The following is a 14,286-nucleotide window of genomic DNA, read 5'->3' as shown; positions in this document are numbered from 1 at the left end:
GCTATTTCGATATTAATCTAGGCCGGAGAAAAAGAAAAATTGATCTTATTTACGTAACGCGAATCGTATACATGAACACAACACACGGAAAAAACCTTTTGATGTGCTAAGTGGTTTCGGAAATGGACGGAAAAACTCTTATAATTCACGCACCGCTCGACAAGACCAAGATCAAAACCGCCGAAGATCTAACCTCTACCAGAATATCATATTTTTAAGCATCCGGAAAAAAGTTTTAAGTAATTGAAATTTAGGTATTGCAATTATTAATTTTGAAATATGGTGAAAGAACTATTCTCGGCCTCATTTAAAAATCTATATTTGTGATAAGAAGAGGTGTCAGTGTCAAAAATACCTAACCTTTATTACGGGGTAATATTACTATGCGTTTTATTTATTTATAAATAAAGAACTTTACCATAAATTTTAGTAGTGAATTTATATTATTGACCATGAAACTATTGAAATTAATTTTAAATTACTTTAAGAAATTATTGCTTTTAATTAAAAAAAAACGAAATTTAATTATACAAGTCACGATACCGTGTTTCTTTTTATCTTTGTATCCCAAGTAAGTTCAACAAATGTTTTCATTTGAAATTAATTCACTGTGTTCTTACCAATCTTCGATATATTGATTTGATGATTATGTTTATTATAGAATTAACTAGGAAGGGGACAGTTTAAAACTTATTTTAATCTATAAGAATTTGTTACTATTATATTTCAAACTTAATGTGCCAACTAGACTGCTAAATATATAAGCATAAGTGGTACTTCGTGTAAAAATATCCGTTAGTCTAGTGATATTTAAGAAAAAAATCTCAATTAGTGGAAAATAAACAGTCTGGTGATAAATAAAATTACAATATACTATGGAACAGTTTACTTTTAAATTATATTTCTCTTATCTTAAATTTGGTCGCATTAAAGTATACTACAGAAAAGCCAACAATTATTTTAGAATAAAACAGGAAAAAGAATTTACGTATAGTACTTCCGATAAAAAGCTTTATTTCTATTATTAAATTAATTGTGCTTATTTGAACTATAGTTTATACTTTTTTAAACGAGCGTCTATAAAAAGGAAGAATTATTACGTTATGGAATTGTTTATAATTTATTATCGTCTGCAGTAGTTTTCTTATTATTATATTATCATACATATCTTACTTTTATATAAATAAAAATGGATTCTTATATTCTATCCCACATAATATTTCAAACACCTATCTAACAATACAATCTCTTACTTACTCTAGTAAATTTTTCAGGAAAATTCGCCATTATGTTGTAAACTTTTGTTTTGAGTATATGGATAATGATATTTTACTACTAGTTTATTTTCTGGTAACTTTTCAATATGCATATCTCAATAAAAAATATTATCACGGTTGTGCTTTCAAGTTGCATACAAGTTGTAGATATTATTTTTGTGTCCATTTGACAACGTTAATAGATACGTTTCTGAAAAATTACACCGCAATTATTCCAATACTCTATAATTTTAGACACTTGGTTCCTCGATTTTTTTTGTTACCTGCAGACAATTATTGGCCTGTGCGGAGAGGGGTGGGCGGATGTTCCACTCGGACCGTCAGAAGTTACAAACACGATAATTCGAAGTAGGCTGCATTGCTTTGAAAATGAATACCTGGAATTGGCTGCAGCAGACAGGTAGAGGAACCGAGATGGATCTAGGGCTATTGGACGTTTAGAAAATAATGCACTACTAGGTTTTTAAAGATAAAATTGGACTTCCACTGTCGTTTATGAAATTGCTTATTTGCTACTTGTACCGTATCAGAAACTTCATATTTGCTGAATTTTCTCGACACTTACGAACGTTCTTTTATTTACAGTTTGATGCGGTGCATATTTTAAACGATTTCTAAAACTTATACATTGTGTTTAGTCGCTTTGAATAAACGCAATAACCAAACAGACCGTATCTTAAGATCGTATTTTAACCTCTGCTAAAAAGAAATGGATGTGTTTAGATAATCTTATACCAGCAGATAGCAACTTGTCAGTGACATAAAAACAAAATATGTATTATATATTATAAAAGTTATGCTGTTTGATAGGTTCAGTTTGACATATTGTTTTCTGGATTAATAACAGGTGAAGCTATTATATGATATGACATGAATTAACTAAGAATTTTAGCAAACGTCTTTAGGGTACAAGCTAAGATTCGTACGCCAGATGACACTTTTTATCTTAATATTTCTACAAGAGAAATCTATTTCTGCATCTACTCTATTATAAGCATAACGTTAATTATTATTCGTTCTTATCATTCATCGGGTACTTCATCCATTATTACTCATTTAAAATCAAAATTTGGGTTTGGAGAAAATTCAAGAGATTAATAAATGTGAAGGAAAATAACTTACTAGTCAAACTTTGATAGAGAACTATTAAGTGATGTAAATGTTAAAAAAAAAGTCATTTGATTACAAATATTAATAGCGATCTGTTAATTTTATTGTATGTGTCGTAACCGGTAGGTTAAAACTTTTAGAATCTTTATCCTACTATGAATTACCAACACCTGTACTTTCCAAATTATTCATAAAACGAATTAATCAAGAAATATTTTTTTAAACCCGTCAACAAAGATGTTACTACTCGAATTCCAATTACAATAAGAACTTCTTGTTACGAAGCTGTTCAGGATCCTTATCATGTGTATTTACTAATTTATGATATAGTAAGAGGTGAAAGGTTTTCGCGTGGCACACTGTGATTTTACTAGATGTTTTCATTCATACAGTTTAAGGTTTTTAACGTAATTATTCATTTAAAGTAATTAATGTACACACTAACGTTAAGAATGTAATTTTTTATAAAATTATTTTTATTTATTTATTAAAAGTTCTCAAGAGCTGTATAATTAATCATTACAGGTTTTTCCTTCAAAAGCCAGTGTAGTTTAGACGGCATGTCAACAAACCGAATATCAACAATTTTCCTGAATTTTTATTATTCAATTTTCACACCCTGTAGATTCCGATACATCTTACTACCTGCGGGTTTTTCTCTTCTGCGCGAAATACAACCAATTGAGCCGGGTGACTTTCCTAATGCAGTTTTCTTGTATTGTTGGAAGGTTTCACTTAAGACTAGTCAGACATTTCCATCTGTTTTTCTATCACTCTGATTTTTTCTTGTTCAACTTCTCCTGTTCGTGAAGTCCGATTATTAGATTATCATGTTGCTGTTAAATTCGTAAGTAAATTTACTATGTGGAATAATTGTTCTAAATTACCAATTTTATTTATAACAAAAAATACCTTAATGTAAATAGAGCCCAAATATATAATATACAATATTTCGGATTATATAATATTAGTGTAATCTACATATTTTAAATATTTTATTAAATATGGATTTAATATATTTTGCAGGAATTACAGAAAAATAATTTGCAGTTTTATTTTATTTCTAATTTGTAGCTAAAATTATCTTAATTTTTAACTATTAATTTACAATAATTAACACTTCCAAAAACATTATATTTAAGTGATAAAAAAGAGACACACCAAGGTAAGAAACTATCTTAATTTAGATATATTCTGAAGTCACTTGATAAACTCCTAATCTGAATTTCTGTTTTCCAAATTATAAACATTTTCGTTTATATATTACAACATTAATTAATTGGCTTGAGCTATATTTAGTTAGTGAAAAAAAGTTATATGTTTTTAATATTGAATATCTATTGTACGTAACACGAGTCCTTATATATCAAATATAAAATGTAGAGAATTTCGATATAATGGCGAATGCGCCATGACAAATTGTAAAGTATTTTAAAGAAATATCTTCTTTTAAAGTAATTCAACTTAAAAGTTAGATTAAAATTTAAGATAAAGTAGAGTACAAAATATATAGGAACTTGTCTATTTTATAAATATACAATAAAAATTAAAATAAAATACTAAAAACTATCCTATTAAATTAAATGAATTATTTTAAGTCAATTATAGGATAATTAGAATTAAATCATAATTAAAATTAATAACAAGTTTTTTTACTTAGTTTTTAGAATAATATGTGACATTGTTATATTTTGCTTTCAGTACTTGACCAATTACAATATGAATTGTTGATAATTATCATGAATTTCTGGTAATTTTAATTTTTTAGTAAAATAATAATGCTTGTAATGAAACTTACCATTTACTTTAAACGAACATATTTTATTATTTATTTATATTCATATTTCAATTTAATACTACATCAATTAAGTTACTAAAAAACTATTGAAATGAGTGCCTCTATAACTACAAAAGCTAAAAAACCCCCACCTTAACAGTTCAGCTTCGATCGAGGTGCTTTTACATTTCACTCACTACGCATTTCACTTACTTCCCATTCGGCTGTCTATCATAAAGCAGTTCACTTATTAAAACTGACAGGTTTTCATAATTCATTGATTAAAAAAATAATACCTATTGTGCATCTATATCTTCATATTTTTCATCTTTTGTTCTCTTTTCGGTGAAAGATGAGGTACATCACAGGAGGGTATGTTTTAAATGTAAAGTTTGTTGTGTTATTTAGTTCTGCTTCATTTCAAAATATCTACTTATTGCTTACAACCAATATTGCTCATATTTTGTGTTATTATAATGTATTGTTCAGATTAGTTCTACTCTAATAAACCTAAAGCCCCCTATTGTGCTGTATGTAATATTATATCTATAGAAAAATTTTACCTGAGGTTCTATTAATTTTTAAACTATCATTATAATAATACTTCTAGATGTTTAAATGCATTATTCTATTGTTCCATGATAAATCAATATGGTAGCTGGCTTATGGTGGTGTACGCAAGCTATCGAAATCCTCTTTGTTATGAATCACGTTCTTATTGATCGTAGTCTGGTGCACAAAACTCCATTTTGTCTTCTTGATTATTTAAAATTACAATATAATAGGGACAATCTGATCTGTAGACTGAAAATAATTTTTTTAATTTTCATATAATTTTTTAATTCACCAATATCTTCTAATTACTGTAAAATATCAAAAACATTTGTTTGTGTGGGATTATAAAAATAGCTTTAGAATGCTCTCACTCCTGTTTCTCACTCCTCACACTGGCTTCTTTTGTTATTCAACTGATTTCTGCTATAATTCAACTGAAATATTTAATTACATTTGTAAATTTATAATAATTTATAGACCTTATATTGTATAATAGTGCCTTATTTTGTTATAGTAATATTCTAATATACTATTGTTTATCTTGAATGCTGGCTATTAAATTGTAAACAAAAGTGTTTAACTTATTTTACATTTTACAAGAACAAATTCAATTTATACTATACAAAACTTCAAATCATTTGAAATTAAGGATGTCAGTTAAATAATAACAACAGTGCGTTCCGAAAAATATTCACAGATTTAGAATATTCATAGTGTTCGGAAAATACATAACAATACAGTATACAATATAAAATAAATCTAAATTACCCTATATAAGATGTAAATTATTATATTATTGTTATTATTATATCATTGTTATTTAGTTGCTATTTATAATTAAATTAAGTAATATTTTAATCAAACTGAACAAGCATACGTTGAAGAATATAAGCTTTAAATATATAGCTGTAGAAATAATAAATATGTTAGTTTTTTGCGTTCATTCACAATGAATCTATTAAAGATTCAGTTTAGTCATCTTATTTACCAACACCATCACCCAATTTAGAACTATTTCAAACTTTCTTTATAGGTCAAGAAACAATGCTTTCACACAGTAGATGTTGGGCCTTTTCAAGTGACAGAGTTAGCAGTTTCGGATTAAGGCCGATTACATTATGAGTAAAAAGGAACACATTCATGAGGGTTTATTCGACCACAAATCCCCTCGACCCCCCATTCCGGGGGAGGAGAAAATACCTTTGGTTTCCGATTGGGTTCCAGAGCAGGCTCCGATGGGTGACCCGAAGTTCGCGAAGCCCCTCTCTCCAATTTCCAAAAGAAATTCTAATTTCCCAAGTGGTATGTGATATATTTTATAAATAATATGACGGATTTATAATTCACAAATAATTTTTCAGTTGCGGCTTCTTCCTCGTCGTCTGCACAAGACATTTCATCATCTTCCAACAGCCGTCCAACTGATCGGACCTCTGAAGCTCATGGCGGACATCGATCCCCACCATCATGTTTACGATGGGCTAATTCTCTTCACGACTTACTGCAGGACGGTGATGGTGTAAAGTTATTTCGTCAGGTAAGATGCTACTTCCATTCAGAAATGAATGCATTTAACATTATTTCAATTGTAGTATCTTCATTCAGAAGGGAAACAGTATGCTGACACCTTGGATTTTTGGTTTGCTTGTGAAGGCTTAAGAATGAAACAGGGTACTGACAAGATAAAAAATCTCGTTAAAGTCATTTATAGGTATGTTTATGTTCTGATGAAAATATTGAAATTATTTAACTTTCTGGTTGTTTAATAAATGTTTGATTTTATATCAGGCAATTCTTCGTGAAATCTGCTCTTCCAATACCAGAAGAATTACGGAAAGAAATAGGAGAATTCTTCAAGTCTTCCCAGTGCGTTGAACCGCCAGTAACCCTCTACGACAAGGCGCAGGCGTACATACAACATCTAATTGTGACTACAACATATCCCAATTTCCTCAAAAGTGACATGTACCTGCAATGTTTAGAGGTTAACCCAGAAATTAAAGTTTGATTTATCGTACTAACGGCATTATGGATTTTGTTTAATATTGCAGAATACGCAATCATCTAGTAGTAGCGACAGCAGTAGTGACTTCAGCAATGATATGTCTAATTTAGCTAGCGGACTAGATCCTTTACCTACAGTCCCTGAAGATACGGAATTAATAATGAACCCTCCATCTTATATGAGCCATACGCCAGGTAAAGACTGAACTCAAATGATAGTAATACTACTAGGTGTACATTTTTTAAAATTATAGGAATTATGAGCACAGGGTACCACACGCCTAACATAAGCGCCCAACCAGTTAGACTAACTAAAGACGTCTTGTTGATATCGCAGAATCGTCGAGCGGTAGATCGTTCCAAGTCAGAAGCATTTGTCAAGTAAGTATTGTAAAGTTTTTGTGCTGAATTAGCTTCTATGGCTGAACTGATCAGCTTGCTTAATTTTTTATTTATTTTGTAGTAATATGGATGTGACAGGAACTGGGAAAGCAGTTCAAGTCACATCCAGGACACATTTTCATATTGACTGATTGATGATTATCATTTTCTTTTGCGTGTGAATAGTATGTTTGCTTATCGTACCGGTATTGCCGCACACACCGCATACAGCTCGTACAATCCAGTATCTCGACAGGATAGTGAGCTTCATAGCATCAGCAGCCACTCGGATGCAAGAACCGAATCAGATACTATGTCTCTTACTAGCAGTTCAGTGTAAGTACCACGGGAGAGTTCCACGGATACGGTATATTTAAACAATTAACCGAATTAAAATCAACCGTAAAATTACACTAATGTTATAATTTATTGTAAAAGTTTTTGTTAAATCTAATAGGAAAGAATGAAATTTTGTAATATTAATGAAAGTATAAAATTAAAAAGAGAAAAAATAATAGTTTTGAAAGAAAGTGTATTCTAAATTATAATTTATACATTGACGCCAGGCTTGCATTATTTTATAAATCCTGATTTTTTTCTATGATACTATGTTACTGTTAACTGTCACAAACTTGGTGTGGTCGAAAACTTTGTCACGCACCTTTAAGGTATATATTATATATGAGTATAGTTATATATATCATTTTATACAACTGATTTATATGTATCACACGTCTCAAAACAAATCAAAAACTCGCAATTTAGAATGAAAGCTCTTGCTTTGTCATTTGGTACCTTTTATTATTTACCTTTACTACCTTTATTAAAAGCCATTTGTTCTTTCTCGTGTATGGGTGTACTCCTCTCATAGATACAATTTCATGTTTTATAAAAATATATATTTATGAGATCTTGAACTATTTTTGAATTATTATCTTCAATTTTACTTTTAATTTATAGTTACTAGTAGTTTAATTAGGTATCTTTAAAAGATACCCAGACAATTTTCAAAACTACTTATTACTTTCTGAAATAAACTAGTTTTTTTATTATGAATAAACAAAAAATAAATTTTATAATCACTTAGTGTTTACCAGCTATGGAACAGTGATGAATTCAGTCTTATAAAAAACACGTATCAAATTTAACCTAAATGAAGGGGTTAAATGTTCGATTTATGGATAAATTATGATCAAATAAAAGATTTATTTCACATAATCATTCTGATTTTCTATCATCTTGTGAATTTTCGCTATTTTAAGTTTGAATTTCCTTTAAATTTTGATTTTCTCTGATGGATATTCTTCGTATTATTAAACAAACCCTGACAGGTATTGTATAAAAGCATGTGTTTTATTAGTTTTTTTGCAAGTAGATTTAGAATTATCAATTGCAGTGCATGGGTAAGAATTTGCACGTTTTTAGAAAATGTCTTGACTAAAAAATATCATTAAAAATTGTTCTAAGTGTAAGTCTATAATTAATGATTCATTTCTAGTGATTTTATATTACTAATTTGAAATATATCAGAGAATATAGCATGTAATTTTTGTAAAATTTTTGAAAAGGTAAAGAAGTTAAAACAAAATACAATAAAACATATTTAATATAATACATTTATATTATTGTGTTATGATTGTTAGCTTAAGCTTGTTATTTCTTATTGTTTATTATTGACCGTCTATTGTAGCGATGGGCGTTCTTCAGTCCGTAGAACTAGACGACAGGCAGCTCTCAACAAAGAATCACAAATGAACCAAACCGTGATTCCACGGACACAAAGAGTAGATAAATCCCAGTGTCGACCAATGGACCCATCTCAGTTTGCTGCTATACTTATCGAAAAACTTGAACTAGTCAAGAAGCAACAGGACACACACGAACTTTTGGACAAAAAACTAAAAGACGTAAGTTTATCTCGTTATATTTGTTTATTTATGCTCACGTTTTTTTATATCATGTTTTTAGAGTGAAATGTTAACATCGATAAGTAGTCAAAATATCAGAGAGAAACTTCTGCTTGAAGATGAAAATGATCAATCCATTTTAGATGATCACGTCTCTTTAGTTTTCCCCGATACGCCAGGAAGGTCTCCAGGTATTACAACGCCCCACAGAACTAGGTAATAAGCATATTAATTTATTGAGACGAAGTTTTTACGGCGTTTATTTCAGGCATAGCCAAAGTTCAAGAAGAAGAAAAGACGGTTCGATATTTAGTTGCGATTCCGGAAACGTACATGACTACGCAGAAAGTACAGACCATCGCTCTATGGGTATGGTAAAATCAAAGAGCATGCCGGAATATCAAGATGACCGACTTATCAGGGGTGGCGTTAGCAGAAGGTATTTTATTTTGTAGTATCGATAAACAATACATAACTGGAAATAATTTTTTAGATCTTCATCGAGAAAGACATTACAGGACTTAACTGATAGTGGTGTGTCTATGGTGTCCGATTCAGCTCCATTGCCCTGTGCGTCCAAGGATAACCGCGTACTGACTTGGTTGATGTCGGGACATAATGATATGTCAATGAAACAAAGAACCAGCAGTTATAGAACTAGTAGCGCAACCTCACCTATATCTACAAGACACAAAAAAGGTATGTATATGTCTAAATTATATGTAAATATATAGATCTAACAAGGTAGTGAATGTTAAGTCTCTAGAATTCTAAATATTTCATGGCTAGAGTTGTATTGTAAGGGATTTTATTGATTTGATATTTAATCTAAGAAAAGATTTTGCCAATGTTGTATAACGAGAAGTTTTTAATATATAACTACACCTTTTAATTGTAAAAATTATTATAAGCAAATACAGGTAAAGGAAATAATAAACTATTGCATCACAATACACAATAGTTAATGGAGTGAGGCGAAAATTTGTATAGTGTCATATTCATTGATATACTGACACAGCACTAAACTTATACTTTTATTAATAATAAAATACTATTTGTAAGTTTCGAATCCATGAGAAATAATGTATTTATGTCACGCATAACCAAGTAGGCATCAGCTATTTTACATACAATCAGTACATTTAAATTAACTTTATTATTGTTAATATTACAATAAGTTAAAGATTTTCATAAATTTGTATTCATATTTTATATTAAAAATTATCATTATTTTTAGGTGTAGGATCAAGGTCTAGTTCTGTAGAAAGGAACAGTGTCACAGGTGCTACCGTTAGTCCAGCTCAGCCGTTTGTTGCAGATCCTTCTATGCCACCGTTGCCTATACCAAATACTGTAACACAGCTGGAGGAGGCCAGGAGAAGGCTAGAGGACGACGTTAGAAGAAAACCCAGGTATGATGAAGAAATATCATTGCACTATATAGGCACAAAGTACCATTTAATTTATAATTTAAGGCCGTCTTTCAATCGCCATTATCCCGATCTCACTCAAAGTAGCCAGTCAACACTTAGGAAATCACAAAGAGCACCTAAGCCTAGTACAGCGCTAACGCAACAATCCGACGAACTGACAACAGTAGTATTCTCCTTTTGCGACGAACAGTTTCCTTATCGAACGAAAATACCAGGATCCCAGATTACTTTAAAGCAATTCAAGGACTACTTGCCAAAAAAGGGAAATTACAGGTAATGACTTTCAAATGATGTTTTATAAAGTTTTTCCAACAAAGCAACCAGTGCACATCATCGATGGCGTCTAATATAGTGTCAAAAGTCCAATTTGATGCGGCAACATTGTGTGACGTCATACATTTTGATGACGGGCATTGACTTTTTTATTGGATAGACTATATATTAAAAACTATGTAAATATATAACTATTTTTATTTCAGGTATTTCTTTAAAATAGTTTGTGAGGAGCTCGGTAATCAAGTGATTCAAGAAGAAATAAGCGGCGACAACGATATACTTCCTTTGTTTGAAGGAAAAATAATGGGCCAAGTAAAGCCCGTCGACTGATATTACTTCTTTTTTTTGTTTTTAACTGCTAACCACAACATATTGCTGGCTTAAAAATACCTATCATACAAAAATGTCCTTATTAATTTATTAAATGTAAGTGTTTACTTTTAAGTTATTTATTTTACTCTGTATTTTTTTTTAAGCGACATGATTTATTTTTGTTTTGACATTAACTTGTGTTTGTATGTAGTTGGGTAAACTTAATTACATAAGTTTTGTTATTTTAAACTTTAATTTATTTTATTAATATTTTATATATTTGCCACTGGTTAAAAATTCATTGATAACTGATGTAGTTATTTTAGGGGGATAGACTACTCAGCCATTAGTGATGGGATTTTTTCAGGGTGGCTTCTTACAACAATGAAGCATAATTTAGTTATGTGTAAAAAGAATTGCATTTTTTTGTAATAAATAAATGTATTTATAAAAATTGCTTTCTAAATTTCATTGTTGTAAAATAAAAAACCTGAAAAACCATTGCTTTTGATTATTTTTACGTTGAAGCATTAATATGCAATACTTACATATAAGGTAGAAAAATGGTACAAAAAAAAGAAAGAGGATTTTCATGTCAGAACATCTCACATTTATTAATTTTTTTCGTGATTAATATAAAGGTCATATTTTCGATCATAAAACTTTTACATATTCATCCTGAGTTACTTTATTCATTTAAATTATAGACAATAGTTAATGATAATGTTTAGTTGTTAAATTAATATGACTCGTAATATGGCAATTCCAATGCATATAAGATTATCTGACATCAACTTTCTTAAATATATAGATATTCCACATGTCAGACCTGGGTAAGTATTCTTAGATTTATTATAAAACCCAACTAATTGTTTCGTTTTGAATAAACTAAATTGATAATTTTAAAAATGCATTTATTATTATTATTATTATATTTTTACCCAGGTGTGATATTGATGGTTTTAGATGATTTAATTTGTTCAAGTTAATTGCAAATAGGCAGATCTGATAAATTACCATTGCAATTGCATTACATTTTTAAACAATAAAAATTAATGTATATTAGGTGCATAAATAAGTGCCTTTCAAATATGTACATAATATTCACTCGTATTAGTTTTATTTTACTATATGGTTTTGAAAATACGGCAGCGTTTCTTAAGTTCCAAGTAAATATACCTCATTTTTTACTGTACTTTACTTCCTTTAACGTCGATTAGAAACGATACAGAGGATTAATTATGGTTTGTGTACATTAAATTATCAAAATTTTCGACTTCTTCCATGTCTTCCCTATTTTCAAATATTATATCCTTATCATTCAGTAAACTTGTGCAACAGAAATACAAACCAACTAAAGCCTCTGTGTGCTTCTCATGCGTTTATATCATTTTGGTGTATTCTACGATTGGATTGGATCATATACCTGCTAAAGTAAATTGGTATTTTTAAAAGTTGTTCAGGAAAAAATAATAATTCAGGCAGAATTGAGTGGTGGCCGCGACCTTTTTGATATGGAACAAATTGAACTTATTGTAAATGCTAATTTAATTATTACCACCAAACTTCGTCAGGGTCATTAATTAATTCCTCTATATCGAACTTGTTACAGTTTTTTTTGATTTAATGTAACTTTATTTATTGTACATATATATAATTATTTTTTATATAGTATTTTTATCTGTTGCAGTATTTTAGTGAATAAATACGTTGTACAGGTGCCATACCGATTTAACATACTCGTCGGTCTTTTATTTTTTTTAAGGTACCTTCTTTTAATATCTACTCTAGTACCCATTGATGATTTCTTTTTAATTCATATTTATTGTACAGTATGTCCAAAAATTTGTGTCATCGCCATTAAATAAAACAAATTAGCATTTATAGATGGGTTTTATTTCATTATTGTATGGTGATTCAAAAAACCTACAACAGTTTTAAGTATCATTTGGAAATCTATAGCTGAATTAATATCCATGGCTTTATGCAGAAATGAAGCACTCACACTGTGAGAATTAATCAATAAATCACAAAATATTGATTATCGGAAATTTTAACTTAAGGTATAGTCAAAGGTTGGATATTATTTAATGACACTAATAAACGTCGTTTAAAATAACCGTTATATATAAAAACATTTTTAATTGTTATATTTTCAATTTTGCAACATGGTACTCTATTTTAGTAAAATCCGCAGTATTAATTAAACTTATACTGTGGTTAAATGTACAATGTGGAATTGTAATGAAATACTCCATAGTTTAATTAGGATCTTACATACTTAAGTACGTTTAAACTTAATTGGTAATGATTCCTATAGTCGTGGTTTGACTTTCATAGAACAAAGACGTGTTCGGATGGACGGTCACTAAAACGAAATACAAGTGCAACATTTGTGTCAAAAATGCGGCGTTAAACAAACTCACAACATTTACTGTTGTGTTAACTGTTAAAACCTAATGTTCAAGTTAAAAAGTGAAAGCGCGATTGGAAGAGAAGATCAGTGCGGTAAAATAGTAAATGTAAAATGTCATAAGCCGTTAAGGATCCAAAAAGAAACATGGGGACTACAAATGCAGAGTAAAAAAGTTGAAACAACTTCTTTTTATTTGAAATATCAAGAATCGATTCAAACAAAAACACAAATTTGAAGAATACCGGTCAACATCAGATGAAGTGTACTTGGTAGAACAAAAATCAGTTTTACAAGAAAAATTACCTAAACGTACTAAACAACTTAGTAGAAAAATGTATAATATGAGGCTACTTCAATGCTAAAAATACAAGAGGGGGGTCTTATTATAGTATTTTATAAATAATTATTTACGACATCTAACAGATGACAAGGAAACAGACAATTCACTCTGGGCGTTCACTAAAGACCTGAAGTGATCAAATTTATACAATCCACCTGTAAGAGACCCTAATGGAGATTGGGCAGGCAACAATCAACAAAAACTGAAGCATTCTCCGATCATTTAAAACAAACCTTTGAATTAATGAAACTGAGTTTGAACATAATTTACCAATCAGCGAGTGCGAAAATCTTCCGATTAATGTTACGTTACACCAAAAGAAGTCTGCAGAAGAAGTTATAAAAAGTGTCATAAATCCAAAGAAAGCATCAGCCTATGACTTAATAATTGAACAAGTGCTCAAAAAATTGAAGTGATTTGAATTAAAAATGAAGTTATGATTCCGAAACCTATAAAACCACCAAAATGAAATAAAATCTTATCCGCCAATTTTCGCTT

General features: G+C 29.7%; 1 protein-coding gene across 5 annotated transcripts in view; it reads left to right on the top strand.

The window, feature by feature from the left end:
- Positions 1-12,916, top strand: part of Axn (protein axin) — a 38,358-nt gene extending 25,442 nt beyond the window's left edge. For 4 of the 5 annotated variants that reach the window (XM_076419674.1, XM_076419675.1, XM_076419676.1 and 1 more), the window contains 14 exons: positions 5,753-6,021; positions 6,081-6,256; positions 6,312-6,430; positions 6,508-6,703; positions 6,771-6,918; positions 6,978-7,104; positions 7,291-7,440; positions 8,795-9,011; positions 9,073-9,227; positions 9,280-9,450; positions 9,505-9,710; positions 10,249-10,423; positions 10,487-10,717; positions 10,924-12,916. In XM_076419674.1, coding sequence (XP_076275789.1) covers positions 5,838-6,021; positions 6,081-6,256; positions 6,312-6,430; positions 6,508-6,703; positions 6,771-6,918; positions 6,978-7,104; positions 7,291-7,440; positions 8,795-9,011; positions 9,073-9,227; positions 9,280-9,450; positions 9,505-9,710; positions 10,249-10,423; positions 10,487-10,717; positions 10,924-11,050 — 2,382 coding nt within the window. In that variant the 5' untranslated portion in view covers positions 5,753-5,837 and the 3' untranslated portion in view covers positions 11,051-12,916. The remainder of the gene's footprint in view (positions 1-5,752; positions 6,022-6,080; positions 6,257-6,311; positions 6,431-6,507; positions 6,704-6,770; positions 6,919-6,977; positions 7,105-7,290; positions 7,441-8,794; positions 9,012-9,072; positions 9,228-9,279; positions 9,451-9,504; positions 9,711-10,248; positions 10,424-10,486; positions 10,718-10,923) is intronic. The other variant, XM_076419679.1, reaches the window with a different exon arrangement.
- Positions 12,917-14,286: the final 1,370 nt, after the last annotated feature.

Source organism: Rhynchophorus ferrugineus, unplaced genomic scaffold (assembly GCF_030347505.1).
Source record: "Rhynchophorus ferrugineus isolate W39M unplaced genomic scaffold, kcgeb_rfMv2 rfM1, whole genome shotgun sequence".
Classification (NCBI taxonomy): Eukaryota; Metazoa; Arthropoda; class Insecta; order Coleoptera; family Curculionidae; genus Rhynchophorus; species Rhynchophorus ferrugineus.
Note: the sequence above shows the minus strand (reverse complement) of the source record. Positions and strands in the feature narration are given on the sequence as shown.